General features: G+C 38.6%; 1 protein-coding gene across 11 annotated transcripts in view; it reads left to right on the forward strand.

Moving 5' to 3' along the window:
- The window catches only part of BCHE (butyrylcholinesterase), a 52,096-nt gene that overhangs the window by 12,369 nt on the left and 21,529 nt on the right, over positions 1 to 18,198 (forward strand). For 5 of the 11 annotated variants that reach the window (XM_084529254.1, XM_084529251.1, XM_084529255.1 and 2 more), the window contains exon 2: positions 12,265 to 13,786. In XM_084529254.1, coding sequence (XP_084385380.1) covers positions 12,270 to 13,786 — 1,517 coding nt within the window. In that variant the 5' untranslated portion in view covers positions 12,265 to 12,269. Of the gene's footprint in view, positions 1 to 8,738; positions 9,029 to 9,160; positions 9,189 to 12,264; positions 13,787 to 18,198 lie in introns of those variants that run through there. The other 6 variants (XM_084529249.1, XM_084529247.1, XM_084529256.1 and 3 more) reach the window with 3 other exon arrangements.

Genomic DNA, 18,198 nt, shown 5'->3' on the forward strand with positions numbered 1-18,198 from the left:
CAACAGTTTGTGAAGAATAGAAAAGAGCTGGATCAGTTTATTTACATTCCCTTTGGTCATACATCTTGTTTCCTGTCTGTTCTGGTACAGTTACCTCACAAACATTTCATACCTTGCCCATCTTCTCTTGACATAGCTTCCAGGTTTCTCTATAAAGTGCTCTGACTCTTGCTTTTCCTGTTTGTGCCCCAGTGCTTAATTTTTATACAGATTTATTGATTGTTTTTCTTACTGTTATTTTATTTTGCTGTTTTACTGCTACAATTAATATTTATTAGAAAAAAAAACTTCTTATACTCTGTGCTTAAGGACGTCGCTGCACATTTTTTGGCAATGATGAGAACAGCTAACTAAAAATTGAGGGTGAGAATAAAAGGAGTAGGAGAGACAAGGCAGCACAAGAGAGTTAACAAATTGCCCTTCACTTTTCACATGGTTAAGTCCTAAACACTGGTAAATGCCCTTTCACTGGGGAGGAGAGTTCATATTTAATATCAGTACAAGTGTGCTTAATCAGAAAGGAAACACCACAGGCATCTGCATTTCTTTGTACAACATTTAAAATCTTAGGTAGTTTTCATCAGCTGCTGACAAGATGTTTTGCATGAACATGAAAGTTAAAATTACTTGAATGTCTTCACTGAGCAAACCTTAGCCATTGTACATCATTTCTCCCATGGCCCTGGGAAATGCGCTGACGTTTTATTAAAGCTATGATGTCCCTGCAGGCTAGGTAATGCTGGAGATGCTGAAAGGCAAACCATGTAAAACCTGCTTAGTGTGGTGAGTGCCTGCCTACCTGTGGGTTGGTGTTTGTTTTTGTTTTTTTTGTGTGTGTGTGTGTTTTTTTTTTTTGTTTTTTTTTTTTTTTTTTTTTTTTCCCCATACAAGCAAGTTGCTGCTTTGGCAAAAATGCAGGCTCTTAATGCCATAATACTCCATCTGTGCCTTTGGAATCCATTTCCAGACCAAATCCTCACTACAACCTTTATTATGATTAATTATTGTGCACAGAAGATTCCCAGCTGCAGCGGTGGCTCCAACAACACGCACTGGCAGCTCCCAGGCAGAGAGCTCAGAAGTGACTGTCCTTCCCCATGGTACATCCACCAGCTGAGGAGCCCTGGAGTAGTTGGCAGGAACTTCTTCTGATCATTGCCTTTGTGACTTTTAGAAAATGCAGCCTCTGAATCCCAAAGGATGAATTCTGTTTACTGTGAAAAATGGATGGAAATGCTGCTCGTATTCAAGATTGCTATTAAAAAAAAAAAAAAAAAAAAACTTCAATTTTCAGTAATGCTTTGAGAGAAAACCTATAAAACTCAGGGATTTAAAACAAACCAAAGGTGATGTTTTAATGCTCTGTGTGTCTGGATGCAGTTCAGTCTTCCTTATGATCTTGGGCACATCTTTTAATTTCCCAGTATCTCTGGACTGATAAATAGAAAGTCCTTCAGGTTGAAGACTGTCTCTGTGCATTTTGTACTGAACCTGCCTTCAGGCAAAAGGGAGAGAATGAACAGAGAATCGCAATGTTCCTGTGACTGGTAAAGTGCCTCTTCTGCCAAACCGATGTGCACGGTGCCCGCCTGCGGTGCCACGTTCTACCTGCATGCACTGAGGTTTTCCTTTCCTGTTCTACTTGCTGCAACCCATGCTGAAGGAAAATCCACTTACAGATTGTTTTCAGTGTTAAAATGCTACTGCGTGGTATGTAGGAAGAGACTGGGAAAAGTCACTGTTTCAGGCTTGTATGATTTCTTTGGTGCAAAGGTGAGAGGAAGAAAAGAGGAGTTTATCAGACAGGTCAATATACCAGGAAATTGTTTAGGGCAGAATATACTGGCAAGAAACTAATGGATGCTACTGATGAAGAATAATTCTCTCATGAAAAATGATGTTTCATAATAGTGGAACATCATTAGTGTTTCAAGAATACTGTTGGACTCAAAATTTTAATTTGTATCCCTACAAAGATGTAGGTGTGTAACATCATATCATATTGAACCTCATATTACTTTTAAGCTAGTTTCTGTACTTAACATGTAGTCATACAGCAAAACCTGAGGGAGTTTGCTGTACTTCACCCTAAAGCCACCTGCTCTGACAACTCCGTTTTTCAAGCAGATGGTATTGTGATGGATTACCCAATATTCCTGAATCATGGCATGTTCTTGAAAAAAAAAAAAAAAAATTGCACAGCTGTTTATAATGAGGGTTTCATGATTACACAATGCTTGCACATCCCCAGAGTGAAGGGGCCTTCTGTTAAAAAGGCACTCGGCCTGAGAAGGTTGCTGCTCTGAGAGGACTAACAGTGCTCAGCAGTGCCTCGGCTTTCAGGAGTGTAATAATCTCTGGACGTGACCCGATGGCAGAGGTCAGTGCGTGCCTATGTGTGTTGTGCCATGGGGTAACAAAATGAGCACAACTTCTTCCAGGGTCATCTGTTTTGCCTGAAGTTATATTTCTTTCGCAGAACACATAGACAAAGAGATCAAATCAGCTGTGAATTATAGGAAGTAAGCAAGAAATAACTCTGGAATATTTTTGAGTTTTGCTCTGATGCATCACAGCGAGGGTAAATCAAACACATGACCTGATGCTGACTAGCATCAGTGCTGCCTTCCCCCTGCTTGAGCAGAGCTGTTGGAAAGGCACAGCCCGGCTGCCTTCAATAACAGGCGGGCTGCAGAAACCTCTCTCACCTCCTCTCCAATGCACTTCAGACCCATGCAGAGCAGTGACAGGTGGATCTGAAGTTTTACCTTGTGACAGACACCAAAGTTATTTCTACTAAAACCCATAGCTGTGGCACATTTGGGTGCCATGAGCCATTTATTGAAGAGTGGGCAAGGGCATGCTGAGCTTGTTTCCTCTATAACTCTCCACCGTCAGGTCCCAGCAGGTCCCAATGTAAGCCTCAGTCCTTTCATTCACATTTTCAGTGTGCTGGATCAAACTGAAATCTGAAAACAGCAGTGGCTTAAGCTAAACCTTTGGACACCAATATGGCTTTTTTCATGAGAGATGTGTATCTCATCGTTACTGAAACTGAAAGATGGAAAATCATAGTAGTGATGAGGCCTAAAATAAAGGGTGATAATTGAGACTTGGGAATAGTTCCTGCCTCCCCCATTCAAATTCTACTTAACAGACCCAAATGAGCTAATTTATGGATCAAAATTCTTAATTATTCACAGAGTTTCAGTCTGGGAGGATGGGTTATCACAGAGTGAACTTCATACTGCTCTTGGTAGGTGATTACCAGTAGCTAGCCTTAGTTTTCAGAGCCACCCATGTGTCATTTCTGCTTTTGAGAGTGGACTGCAAAGACACAACTATTTTAATGTATTTAATAGCTATCAAATATATTTAATATCTGTTGAATATATTATGAATATATTGAATATCACAAGATAACACATAAGATATTTTTTTGTCAGTGAAGGGTCACACGTAAACCAATGTCATGCTTTGCAAAACAGCATGCTCTTTACTTGGGGAAAAAAGCCAGCACTAACCCCTAGCTCAGTCCTTGCAATCTCCAGATTCTTTCTTCTCCCACCAGTACACTGGGTGAGTTGGACCATTTAAGTTGGACCATTTACCTTACCTTTATCTTTTTTTTTTTTTTTTTTTTTTTTTTCTTTTTTTTAACCATTTATCTGATTGAAGTCAGGAGAGGAAAGGCAGACTAATCTGAACTTCCTTGCTTCAAACATACCCACGCTAGCCTTGGTGGTGTAAAACACATTTTTACGTAATTTTAAATAAGTAGAGCATTAGTATCCATAGGAAAGTAAAAATGTAAAATGGTTATAGGCAATTGATTAATCATCTTCAGAAATCTGTGAAACCTAGCATGTAATTCAATTAAACTTACCATGTTCACACAACATTTCAGCTTTTTGTTAACGCTCCAGTTTTACCTGTTTTCTTACAAGCTAAAGAATGGTGCTAATGTTATGCAAGACATGCTGTGTATGCGTTAGTCATTCTTTACTTTCTTTATTGAATCTGATCCCTATATGAGACAAAGTAATGAGTTATGTAAGAATACCATAGGGGATTAAGAGTAAATGAACATTCAAAAGAAATAATAATAACAATAAAGCGTCTATCTTTCCACTGGCTGTATTTTCTCATTGGCTCAGATTTCTCCAAGAATATTCTAAAAGTGCAGACCATAACTGTGCTAATAAAGAGGAAATTATATTAACCTATAATTAGAGTAATAATAAGAAAGTTACAGCAGGTCATAATTGAAACAATAAGAGGAAAATATAATTATGTTAATGGCTTATATGAGTGTTAGTGTCTTCTATATACTTAATAAATTGGTATCCATTTTCATGATATGCATCTAAGACACCTTTCCTAATATTATCAAATTTCCCTTCGAATCAATTGGTTCTCATGACTTTTCTAACTATTTGTTAATAGAAATATTGTTTGAAATTTCTGCTAGTCTCAAACAGCAACTGAAGCCTCCTGAGCAGAGCAGACCTGTGTTGTGTTCACTGGCACAATCTGGAAATGCTCACCCTGGCATTGGGTGATGGCATTTCAGAAGGTTCAGACAGTGGAATAGCAGTCATCTCTGGAAATGCTGAATAGTTCAGGAGATCAGCCATGTGGATGATACCAATCTTCCCAGCAAAAAGCTTATGTTGAGACAAACCCCGGCCTCTCAACGGAGCCTCGATGTAATACCTGGATGGCATTAACTACATCAAGGATATTTTCATCTCTGCTTCATTACTCTCTCAGTTTTGGCAGACGCCTACTCCACCAGGTATTTTGTGCACTTCTATGGTGGCATTCTCATCCTAGAAGCTCCTCTAGAGTGAGACTTCTCTGAATTACCAGAATAATGACAGAATTTCAGACAGGTCTGGTGACCAGCTGCAATCACTTCTAGCAAGACTCAGTCTCTCAACAGGTGAGAGTGTTATGGTGTCAGTGTTTTACATTAACATGAAAATTTACATACAGAGGTGTCACACGCAGATGAGATTTGCAGAAGAAATACAGGCAGAGCAGGAAGAACTAACTGTCCCAGGGTCACTGTATATGGACAACTACTGTGCAGAGATGCACTGTAAGCAGGGTAAACTCAACTTAAAATCAAAGGCAATTATTTATTTCATAATATGCATAGTCAAATAATGTGACTATAAGCCCCAAAGCTGAACATTAGTGGATCCGTGCTGCTGCTGAGCTCCTGTCTTCTGTTTTTTCACCTGAAGATTTCACAGCTTTTGGCTTCAGTGTTTTTGCCATTGAGTTCTTGAGCTGCTAACTGTCCCCATCTCAGCAATCTTACTCCTGTCTGCAATTTCACCTTTCTTATCTTGTACAGCTTGAGTTTATTTGTTTTCTTCACAGCTTTTTCTCACGACATAGCAGTTTTCTCAGAAGTGCAAGCCAAGGTCATGCAGCTGCTCTATGGGAAAACTCAGCCTGTGATTGGAGACAGACAAGCCCCCCAAGGGAGCTTACCAGAGCTGGAATTTAAACAAAACCTCTTCCTTTATTTTTTTCTTAAAACGGACATTTCATATAGTATAGCTATAATTTGCCTTTCGTTTCTTCTCTTAGCAATTAAAAAAAAAAGAAAAAAGTTTCCTACCTATACATACAATTTGTATATATATATTTTCAAACACTTCATGTGTGATATCTTTTATATTGAAGTGACATTTACAAAGCTTTTCAGCCCGGCTATTCTTATGGGAGCCCAGGTGCTCTTTCTGAGACTGTAAATGGCTTGGAAAGGCAGGGTCAAATCCAGAGCAGGGGACACTTCGCATGTGAACAAACCTTTAAAGCCTAGAGGACATCCTGGGAAAGGGGCCCATGGTTTCTGCTCGGAATAGCTGAGATGCATCATTTTTCAAACAGGTTTTTCCCTCGGAGATTCTCAGCTCTGTTAGGTGACTCCTGAGTATAATCCAAAATGTGCATCACTTGGGGTATTCGTAAAGGTAAACATCTGCTTCTGTCTAGGTAATATCTTGAAGGGCAGTTTAATAATAAACAAAAACATGACAAAACCATTTGATATTTCTATAACACATATTGTTTAAATTCTCTAAGCTTCTTAGGCTATTAAATGTCAATCTTTCCTAGAGCTGGCCTTTGTTTTCATTTCCTAAGAGACCTGGGCACCTCTTCCACCAAAATTCCTGTGTCAGTGTGAGATCTATTTCATATGTATGTGCTGAATGATGAAAAAACTCCTATCTTTGGGGGTGATTTTTTAAGAACTTTGCCTGAAATAAAGATTTGTATGACCTCAAAGTCTGACAGATAGATGGACAGATAGATGGCTAAGGATATTTAAATGTATCATCAGTATATAGATATATATATATGCATATATACATATATAAACATGCTGTTCTATATGTCTGCTGTTTTGTGCCACCTTTCCTTTAAAACTCCCAAAGGAAAGCTGAGAAAATGACCAGTCTACACAGAATTACTAAAGGTATTAAGTGTATTTAATCTCTAATTTTCTCTCAGGTATTTTTAGTAATCTAAGGAATAACTAAAATAAGTGTTTCTTCTCACAGCACATGGTGGTGAAACTTTAATTTATATGTTAATTTTTTAATTAAAGGAAAAATCATAGAAGGGGGGTTACTTTTCTTAAAAAGTATAGCATTATATTCTAACATTGGACTAAAGTGTAGCAGTCAAGAATTATAACAGTCTCCACAGTTGGCCTCAGTGTCCCCATTCCCTGAAGACAGCCAGGTAACCCCAAGGCTGAACTGAGAGCCAAAACCAGCCATCCATTTCCCGCAGGGTCACCTTGTTGGAGCCCATGGGAATGCTCCACATTTTGCATTTAGTAACTGGGCCTGTGTGAGGGTGTGTGGCTGCTCCCAGAGCCTTGGGAAGCAGGGAAGGGGAAAAGAGAGAGAACAAGGTGGTGAAAGCAGATGTGGTACAACATGGCCAACTCTGGAAAAACGATGAAGCCAGAAAGAGAATTTTGTGTATGTCTTCTGCTCATTTTCTACTGCTGAAGACCATGATGAAGATTGAGAAAACAAGTTTGTCATAAGCATCCAAAATACCTTGTTTAAAAGTGGCTTCTAACAAGTTTTGGGGCTTATGATTCATTCCTCTGATGTCATGGAAATGAAGCAAATGTGTGTCACCTGGCAATGTTCCCAACAGAGGCATTTGAGTCAGTGAATGTGTGTGTCAGAGAAAATTGGAAACTGCCTTAAACAGCACAACTTAGTGTTTCCTGCAAGAAACTGCACCTGAAAAGTTTTAATCAGCTGGAGTTGTTTCTAGACTTGATTTGAAATTAACCCTGGTTTGTTATTTAGGATTTATGTTTACATAACTGCAACCAACATCTTGGCTAGGAATTCTGAATTTCAAACTAGCAACTGTATTGGACACTTCCATGCTAAAAATTCTGGGATTTATAATGTGGATTGGGTTTAGAATGGGATATATTCTCTCCAGTGGACAGGTCCCTACAATGCACCCATTGAATGTCTGATTCTGAAGGTAGATCGTAAAATTACTGGGAAAGACCAAATGAACATGCTTTCTTGAGCATTTCCCTATTAAAATACTATTTCATATGCTAGCTTCTAAAAATCGTTTGTAGTCTTCATGTTAAGGTCTATAAACTTCATACTTTTTATTTCTGCTTTATTTCTGTTCTACGCTTTGCCAAATATTGCTTTTGTGTAATTGAAACAGAGCTGTAGTTTGATTAAACAGAGGGAAGTTAATTGTCTCGAGCTCCAGCAGGGGTAGCAAAGGCCTTGGTAGCAGCTAACCTTGCAGGGTGGGACAGTTGCTTTACCCAGAGCAGCCTTGTAGAGCGGATGCTGCCCGGGGCCAGGAGCCCTGGCCATCAAGGGATGGCCTTCTAGCATCACACAGTGGCTCAGGGGCATGGCTTTGACAAGACATTTTCTAACTGGGGTGTATATGATTTATTTATTCTCTCCCCTCCCTGTCTCTTTTCTGCCTTCATTTCTACCTCATGACATTTGCACTTTATATAAGCTCTCCGGAGCTGGCTCCGTAGCTTGTAGCAATGCGGGTCCTGCTCCCAGCTGGGGATGGGTCAGGCACAGATTCACAAACACCGTGGGCCCCTGCGCTTTGTGACACGTCCCCAGCTGGGCAGCAGCCCTGACAGCTCTGGCACGCAGTTTAGATTGGGTTGGCATCCCCAGCCTCGATCTCTGACAGAAACAATACTTTGCAGACTCAGGAAAAAGGATTATACTTGTATACTAAAGGACTATACTCATACATTAAGAAGTAGGATGATTTATTTTTTTAACCCTAAAAAGAGAGAGAAAACTGTGTGTGATGCCATATGGTTACCATTTTTCACCCTAACATCATTATAGGACAACACAGACGTCTACAGTAGTCCTCAGATGGCCAGGAGTCAAGTAGTACCAGTGATGCTTGCCAGTTGTTGACATGTCTGTGCAGTGGACACTCCTCTTTTATCTGCCACAGTTGTTTATAACCAAAATAGTGACTAATGTTACAGTGAAAAGAAAACTGCGATACTTTAACATTGTGCTAATCTTGAGCTGTACATCAGCGAAAAAGAACAGGTAGTGTCAGTGTTCCAGGCATGATGAAGGAAAGAGGCAGGATTTTACTATATTTGTAGATCTGTTTATCTTCCCAGATAAAACTGTTGCCCTGTGCTAAAAACAAATCACTGCCTCTTTCCTTTCCTATAGAAGCTCATGCCTGATTTCCTCCAAAACTGGTTTCTCTCTGTAGCATTTCTCCAATGATACCATTAGCCTTTGAGCAGATGTCAGATACTAAGGAACGGCTGCCTGCAGATCAAGTTGCTGCTGCCAACTCTCGCGAGCTTTGTGTCAGAAACAGTTGATTATAATGTCAGTACTGTCCAATTTACGGGCTTAAAGCAGCAGCTGCATACTGCATTTTCCCTGAAGTATTCAAAGAACCTGACTCTTAAAAACTTTGTAGTTCTTGTAATAGAATTGGGGTAAGTGATTCTCTATTTACACGTCTCTGTCTGCCAGGGTAATTTACAGTTCAGCTTGATTTGCACGGGGATTGTGATCTTTTAAAATGTTATGCTCTGCCCATTTGTTGCTCTCTTGGGAAAACTCACTCCGCTCCGCAAATGGAACGAGTAAGCAGGCGTGTGTATCAGACCTTGGTATTATTCAAGGGATCCTGGGCTAAGTAAATTAAACTGAGCCAGAAATCACTTATTAATTCAACCATCTTTTCTATTTAAATAGTGTCTTTATATTCTTGTGTGTAGATTTTTTGGCTGGGTAAAGATTTGCAGGGAGAAGAAACAATCATTGAAATAAATTGAATTCCCTTGTGGAATAAGAATACAAAAATGTATTTTGTTTAACTTTTGATGGAGAAAACTACTACAGAAGCAGCTTTTTAATGTATGCAAATACATTATATGATATAAGTCTACTCGGTTAAGGTTGATGAGCTAAAGCACTTTTCTGCTCTTTTACTCTCATAGTAATAATCAAGGAATATTTGTTTTTCTCAGTGTGTTTTTCATCGTTGAGTTTGTTTTAATGCAGCATCAGAAACCTTATTAAATGTAATACTAGTCTTACACTGAAGGTGTAATTATAATCCTCTGTCCTTTGCTACTTTTGTCAATATTAGCAGAGTAACTTGAGACCCCTTTCATTCAGTGGTAGAAAACTTCTGCATTTTTCATGCTTGTTCTACTTCAAACTTTTTCTTTAAAATGCCTACTATCCTCTTGCAGAAACCATTAACAAGGTACAGAATTTAATTTGGAGTTAGTCTTTTTTCTCATGTAATTCTTGTGTAAAACTTTATAGGATCAAAAGTTATGCCTGCTACAGTGTTTTCATCCTCTCCCATTCTTTTCTAATTAACAGGGGAGGACATAGCACAATTAATTTTAATTACTATTTAGATAGTAAAAGCTTTAGGAACTGTAACCTCTCTTTTTTTCAGTTAGCACTTTTTTTTTTTTTCTTCATCTTAATGATGATGTTTGAAACCTCTTACTATTTCCAGCTTGTTGTTATTGTTCGTTCCTAGGCAATGCATTAGAAGTGAATATGGGGGGGGGGGGGGGGGGGGAGAAGGAGGAAAGAAAGTGTCAATGAAACAACAAACATAGAAATTACCTTTCCCATCTGACAGTACTATGTAGTGGGTGCATGCATACCCAGCTAGATTCTACTATTTACCATTTCTGGGCTGACTGTGAAATAGGAGCAAAGAGCTTAATCCTAACCTAATTTTAACATATTTTTTCTCATCCAGCTCTTACAATTTATTTTTTATTTTTTATTTTTTTATTTTTAATCAGAATGAATGAAAAACCAAAAGGACTAGCACACAGCGAGGGGAGCTAAATAGCAGTCAAGGGTACGAGCCTCCCTCACGGGGACTGTGGGCTGCCGGAACAAGCCTCTGCTTAAACCAGCTCTGCGGGAGTTGCTGGACCACGTGGGTCATCCAGATTGACTCTTTACATCTGTAAAGTTTAGCATATATATTAAGCTTAGCATTCACAGGTTTCTAAACACCAAGCTTACAGCTGGGTGGAGCATTAGACCAACTCTGAAACCTATTACCCCATTAACTGCCTTTTTTTTTTTTTAATAAAAAGACAAGAAAGTAAGTGTTTATTTTTCTTAATTTTATCTATATTCTATCTATTTTTATGAATGCTAAAAATACCATCTCTGAAGGTTGTTTTCTGCATGTTTGATGCAGTTGGGATGCACAAAATGTTCTTTTTTTTTTTTTTTTTTTTTTTTCCTTGCATTTTCTTAGTTTATTTCTAACAATATGCAAACAAGCAAGAGGAGCTCAGATTAGGCGCACAGCTGTACTTTCCACAGAAATTAGCCTCCTTCCTTTTAAGGACACAAGTGCTTCTCATTAACAAAGAATAGCCTGTTTAAAGTAGCTGGACAGAGTACACTATGTACAACAGGGCAATAAGCAAAAAATAGAAGGAAGCTTTGTTGAGCATTTTCAAATATGTAAGCCATAGAAATTAGTTTATGTAAATGGTATTTTTCTGGCTTTTAACTTTTGAGAGGATGATACTGTGTGTTTTTTAATAGTATTTGGAAAGGCAGTAGTAAATGGGACCATTAGTATAGGCTATGTAATCAGCATCTGTACCTTTAGCTTTAAGATAGTATTAATCATTACTTTGTAAAGTTCTTAGGAAGCAAAGACAAGAACATAAATTATGAGGAACCACCTATGTATATTAAAAAATCATTTATTTATTTTTTCACATTTGATTTTTCATTCTCTGTCATGGAAATGTGACTGCTTGTCATGATTATGATCGTTATAAACCTGGTTAAGTTGCTTTAGGGAAATAAGATCTCGATGTTTCATTTAGGTCTTGGCGTACCTCTGTATGCAGTTGCCCACAGGAGCTAATGAGCTGGCACTCAATTCAGAGGTACTTCATGTACTCCACTTGGTAAAACACTTTCCGATCTGAAGACGTATTAGTAATGAGTTTACAGCAATGCCATCCTAATGGTTTGCTTCAGCCCAGGCATGCACTATGACGTGAAAGCGTAACTCAAAAATTACCTGGACCTGGAAATCCTTGGATTAAAACTTGGTTTCAAGTTCTGTTTCATTGTTTTTCGGATGTGTGGAAAAATCTGTGACTATTGATGTTTATAATCTCCCTCTATTGATCTGAGAATACAAATTGCCAAAGAACCCCCGAACAGAATAACAGTTAATTGAGCATGGCCTTTTGTGTCGCAGATCATAAAATATTCTTCTGTTCATCATGCCAGTGAAAATGCAAGTGCTTAAGTCACCTGCTGGTGGTGTGAGACGTTGCTGGTATTTAGGAACAGAAGAGGCAAGCATCAGGCTCAACACATCTCAAAACATCTCCCTGCTCACTGCTGTGGATTTATATCAATAAATGTCATGATATATGACTTATGGCCATGTAGTCAGACTGCTTATTTTCTTTTTTTGGTCTGGTTTCCTCACTTCTATGTTATTTTAGTGACAGACTTTTTCTGAAACACTGTATTAAATACTAGATCCTAAACATAGCTTTTGCAACAAGGCTGACAAAAAGTCATGGTTAAAGACTGCTTGAGTTTTGTGCAGCAGCACTGTCTTATTTTCTGTGCCCTTGGAATGACCTGTATCCTGCTAATACATCAAAATAGTAATCCTGAATTTCTTTTTTTTCCTGTGTTTCAGGCATCATGATTTGGGTAAATGGTACAAATATCCATACCAGATTTCTTATATGGCTTCTGCTCCTGTATATGTTCATCAGGAAGGTAGTGCCTGAAGACAACATCATTACAACCAAGAATGGCAGAGTAAGAGGGACGAACCTGCAGGTACTTGGGGGGACTGTGACAGCCTTCCTTGGAATACCTTACGGAAAGCCACCCATTGGTAGACTGAGATTTCAAAAACCAGAGCCTCATGAGAAGTGGTCAGATGTTTGGGATGCCACAAAACATGCGAACTCCTGTTATCAGGTTATAGATACAACTTTCCCTGGATTTCCTGGATCAGAGATGTGGAATCCAAAAACTAACCTAAGTGAAGACTGCTTATACCTTAATGTATGGATTCCTTCTCCCAGACCCAAGAATGCAACTGTCATGGTTTGGATATATGGGGGTGGCTTTGAGTCTGGGTCAACTTCCCTGCCTGTCTATGATGGCAAGTTTCTAGCCAGGGTAGAAAGAGTAATTGTAGTTTCCATGAACTACAGGACTGGTGCATTAGGATTTTTGGCTTTGCCGGGAAACCAGGAAGTTCCTGGAAATGCAGGTTTATTTGATCAAAGACTAGCACTTCAATGGGTCCAGGAGAACATAGCAGCTTTTGGAGGCAATCCAAAAAGTGTAACTATATTTGGAGAGAGCGCTGGCTCAGCTTCTGTAAGTTACCATATCCTTTCTCCTAAAAGCCATCCTTTATTCACAAGAGCCATCATGCAAAGTGGATCTGCAAATGCCCCTTGGGCTGCAATAACAGCATCTGAGGCCAGGAACAGAACAGTGGCTTTGGCTAAACAACTCCATTGTCCCACCAGCAATGAGACAGAGCTAATTCTCTGCCTCCAAGACAAGGACCCAAAGGATATATTGGAGAATGAAGTTTATGTCACAAAATATGCCCCTCTTTTACAAATATATTTCTGTCCAACTGTGGATGGTGATTTTCTATTGGACATGCCAGAAAAATTGATTGAAAACGGCATTTTCAAACAAACACAGATCTTGGTTGGTGTTAATAAAGATGAAGGATCGAGTTTTCTAGCATATGGAGTCCCTGGCTTCAGCAAGGACAGTGATGGCTTGATAAACAAAACAGAATTTGAAGCAGCTTTAACTCTGTCCTTTCCAGAAGCAAGCCAACTTGCAATAGAATCAATCATTTTTCAATACACAGATTGGGAAAATGAGCAAAACCCAGAACATTACCGTGATGCCATGGATGATGTTATCGGGGACTACAATATCATATGTCCTGCAATGGAGTTCACCAAAAAATTTGCACAACTAGGACACAATGCATTCTTTTACTTTTTTGAACACCGATCCTCAAAGCTCCCTTGGCCTGAGTGGATGGGGGTAATGCATGGTTATGAGATTGAGTTTGTGTTCGGACTGCCTCTAGAAAGAAGAGTTAATTACACCAAAGCTGAAGAAATCTTAAGCCGGTCCATGTTGAGGTATTGGGCAAGTTTTGCAAAAACTGGGTAAGTTTACAGTACTAAAGTTTGTTTGGTTCAGATGGTTAGATTTTTTTTTTTTTTTTTTTTAATTTCACAGACAGAAAAACCTTAATTGTCTTGATAATGATTTGATGCCTGATGAGAATGATGAGAAAGGATTAACTGTTCAGCTAGCCATAATTCCTACGTTAGTTCCGATAAAAGCATCGTCTTAGTAAAATAAACTGTTGACGTGTAGCTTACCGTATTGAGTGAGCTTAAGAAAGCAATGTTTATCCACCTATGAAAATAAATACAAAACATTTTTTTTTTTGCCATGGTAGCAGTTGGTACAAATAAGGTAATGGTTTCAAGTTTTAGAAACAAAATATTTTGAATTCTGAAGAAGACCTCAAAAAATACAAGTAGGAGTAAAAATTCCAAGTTGCTTTCAGATGTACTTTGCTCAGAACATGCAGGTATGTAACGTGGAGGTATATTTTATTCACATGATTAAATGATTTGGATTGCTGGATGTTCTCTTCAGAAAGCCTTATGTTCCCATATGTACTGTAAGTATAACCCTGAGTTTCACTGAAGCCAAAAACAAATCACTTGCTATTTCCATTAGGCTCATCTTTAAATGAAATATGTCTTAGCCTGCATAAGAAGCAAATAAACATAGTTCATTTGGACATCTGAAATGGTTTAAATACAGCCCCTCATTCAGTCTATTTATCTGGTGTCTAAGAGAAGAGTAAGACAGCTCTTGCTCTGCGTAGAGGGATTGTGGGGCTCTCTTGATGCAATATTCAGTTTGAAATGAAAACATTTCAGTGTGATAAGAAAAACGGCAGCTACCCCTGCCATGTACAGAGTCTTAAGGCTGTAAGCCTGGTGCAATGGGCAGCTATCTTTTCTTAGAAGCTCAGTGCGTGTTGTTTCCTAATTATATATATAAACACCTGCATGTGGGAAAATATAGGATCTGAAACTTAATTCATACTTTAGAAATGTTTAATTAACTTTTAAAATCCTGCATTGCTTTGACTTCCATGGTGGGCTTTTCTTTTGATTTGTGAAGGATATGTAGCGTTGTAAAAACTGAAATCAACTTTGGAACAGGATCTCATTATTTTTCTTAATAGATTAAGAGATTAGAAATCAGAAGAGGCCACAGTGCTTGTTTAGTCAATGCTACCTCATACATAAACCAAAACACAGGTAGGACTTAAACATTTCCAGTGATGGAATTTGCAGCACAAATATTGGTAGGTTGTTCTAATGCTTAATTACGCTTAAGCCAGTTGCAGCTATAAAGAGAAGTTTTGTGTCTGGTCTGGACATGCCTATTGTATTTCTCCATTTTCCAGACGCTATATTTTGTTTGACAGTTTCTAAGCTTTACATTGTGATTTGTGTTCCATACAGAGATAATTCTAGGCTCTATTCAAATAACCTTTAATCCTTTTTCTTGTTAAACAAAACAGGTTATACTCCTGAGTCTTTCACTATAATGCATTTTTCCAAGTCCTTAAGTAATAACTGTGCATCTCCTCTGAAACTGTAATTCATCAACACCTTGTTGGAACTTTCTGTGTCTGAATTAAACACTGTCACCCCCCAAAGAGTCCTAATTACAGGTGTCATCTGTCCTCTATTTCAACCTGATATTCCCCTGTTTACTCCTCCAAGGGAAGTGCTATTTTCTTTGACCATGCTGTTATGCTAGGAGCTGCTGTGTGCCTGTGCATGGTGTTTAACTGATCTGCCCCAGTCTCATGGTACCCCCTTCTATGGTGGCTCTGCTTCAGCTCCGAAACACTACACATCATGGCTGGCACCAGCTTGTGGGCAGCTGAGCTGTGGCACCAGCTCCTTGCAACCCCTTTATGTTACATTCTGAGATGAGCTAACGATCTAGTTTTATGTGCATCCTTTTTTTTTTTTTTTAATTATTAACAGATTTACTTATGAGAATGATGGATTTTTTATTCAAATAAGTATTTTTATGTATATATATTAGTTACACTAACAAGTTCTATCCCTTTTATGTGTTGGATTTATAATATCCTTTTTTTTTTTTTTACCATAAGTGATAAGCATTTTAAAACTCAGAAAAATGACCATACATATGACTATAGTCATCAGAAGCATAATATTTTAATGCAGATTTTATTCTAATAAAGTCAAATAAAAATAATAAGAATCTAAGAGCTCTTCCTGCTTCTGTCTTAACTTGGAGCCTGATGGCACCACTCTGTATCAATTCAGAGTGAAAGACTAACACAGAGACAAGCATTCAGCAGGGGCATACATTTTGGAAATAAGCTCTGTGGTTGATTTATCAATGCCAAAAATGCATGCGATAGATTCCCAAGATGATGTCTGCACAATGAGATAGGACGAAACTTGCTAACAATTCCCGCATCGTGAAGACATGCTATGACAACACTGCTTTGAGGCTGGTGTCACTGCACCCTCAGCAGAGAGCAAACCGAGAGGCTCCTTTATAACATGCTGCAGCTTTACAGCCTGCAGGACTTTGCAATCAGCATCTTATACCTCCCATCCAAAAACTGCAGACTTTTCCATTAAGCAGAGCTATTTATTAGCAGGAAAAGAGAAATTTAGGGCTACACAAGATTCTGCAACACTATATTTACATCTCTGTGAACTACTACTCCCACTGGATTTTTTCTCTCTCTATTTATATATATAAATCTCAATTACCTGCTGTGCAAAACGGAGTATACTGTCCCTGTCACCCTGGCTTAAATTAGACAACATAAGGTACATTCAGGTTTAAGTTGATTTTACCATCAGTCCAGTCATCTAGTCTGATTATCATTTGCACTATAATTAGATTAGCCTACAGATCAAATTTCAAGTGGTTTCCACAGCAAACAGCAAATAATCCCTCCCTCTGCTTCCACCACAAGTATCAAAAACATCACTATTATGACCAACAATACAATTACTCAATTTACATACCAGTAAAAGATCTGATCACTATTAACCCATTGTGTGCCACTTTCCTCATCATCCAGACCACAGATTCCATACTCATAGTGTACAAGTAGTGGAGAAAAAAAAAAAAAAAAAAAAAAAAGTTAATAATGCCAAAAGTAATAGCCTATTGTTGGATTAAAAAGGGATTAAAATGAATTAAAAGTGGTTATATGAGAAGTCAAAGGCCCAAATGCTCTGCAGGAGCACTTTCAGTTTCTTAGAAATACCTAATACGAATGGGGAATGCAGACAATTGAGTAGGAAATGGGAACAGACATCTCAGCCATGCAGCTTGAAGTTAGATGCTGGAGTTTTACACTAATATCTCCATTCAGCACCCAAGGGAGTAGTGGCAATTTTAGGAATCTGCCATATTTTTACATGTTCTGTAATATCTGTGGAGACCTTGCAGAAGTACCCTTCACTGACAATAAGACACTATTTGGCTTGGGAACTATGGATGTAGTAACTACTTCTGCTACTGCAATAAAAGAAACAGGCATTGATATTTACCTACATAAATACAGTTACTAGAGAGCACATCATTTGAGATGAAAAAAAAAAAAAAAAAGAAAAAAGGACTGGTCTGACAGTTGACATGGAGTAGCTTGAAGAAAGGACAGACTGGGAGGTCCATAATATTCCTGGTAGTGCTGTTTAGGATCAGCCCTTTGGATTATTTCCAGTGAATGCTAACTCTGATGCTGGCAGGTAGACCACAGGACACAGATGGACAACTCCTGTGGAGCTGCGGCTAAGTGGACTGGCTTTGCGGGTAACTTCCCCTCCAGTTCTACACTCACAGCATCTCTTCCTCTCAGAAATATGCTTATGATTTACTTCAAGAGCAGATCTAAGTAATCAGTGGTACAGATTAGCTTTTACACTCTGCAAGTATGTGCTACATGTGGAGAAAAATACTGTTCTCTGATTCACAGTGTTTAGAAGAGCCTTGCTCCAGTAATGAGTCTTTTATTCCCTAAGAGGTGCAGCCAGGTACTACCTTTTCCAGGTTAGAGTGCCTCTGCCTTCCAGAAAGACATTTGCTGGAGAGGCATTTTCAGCCTCTCCAGCATACTGCTATTTGAAGCCTACTGGCAGCTGGACTCTTGCATCTTCCAATGATCTTTTCACTTTTAAATCAGATTCAACATTTTGAAGGAGAAAGTGTAGATACGTGGGGACAGCCCAACTGGTCAGTGTGTCACCAGTCTTAGGGTGGATGCTGATGTCCCTTAAAATGCAGAAAAAATCAGTGATCACCAAACTGCCAATAAGTCACTGAGACTGGAAGTCAAAAGCTTCCAAGCATGTCAATTCCTTTTCCATTACTTGGACAATTCTGCTGCTTCATTATCAATGCAATTTTTAATGATTGATCTTTCATTATCAAGCAATCTGACCAAGTATCCCAGCGTTTCCTATTGCTATTACCATAATTTCAT

This window comes from Aythya ferina, assembly GCF_964211825.1.
Source record: "Aythya ferina genome assembly, chromosome: 9".
NCBI lineage: Eukaryota > Metazoa > Chordata > Aves > Anseriformes > Anatidae > Aythya > Aythya ferina.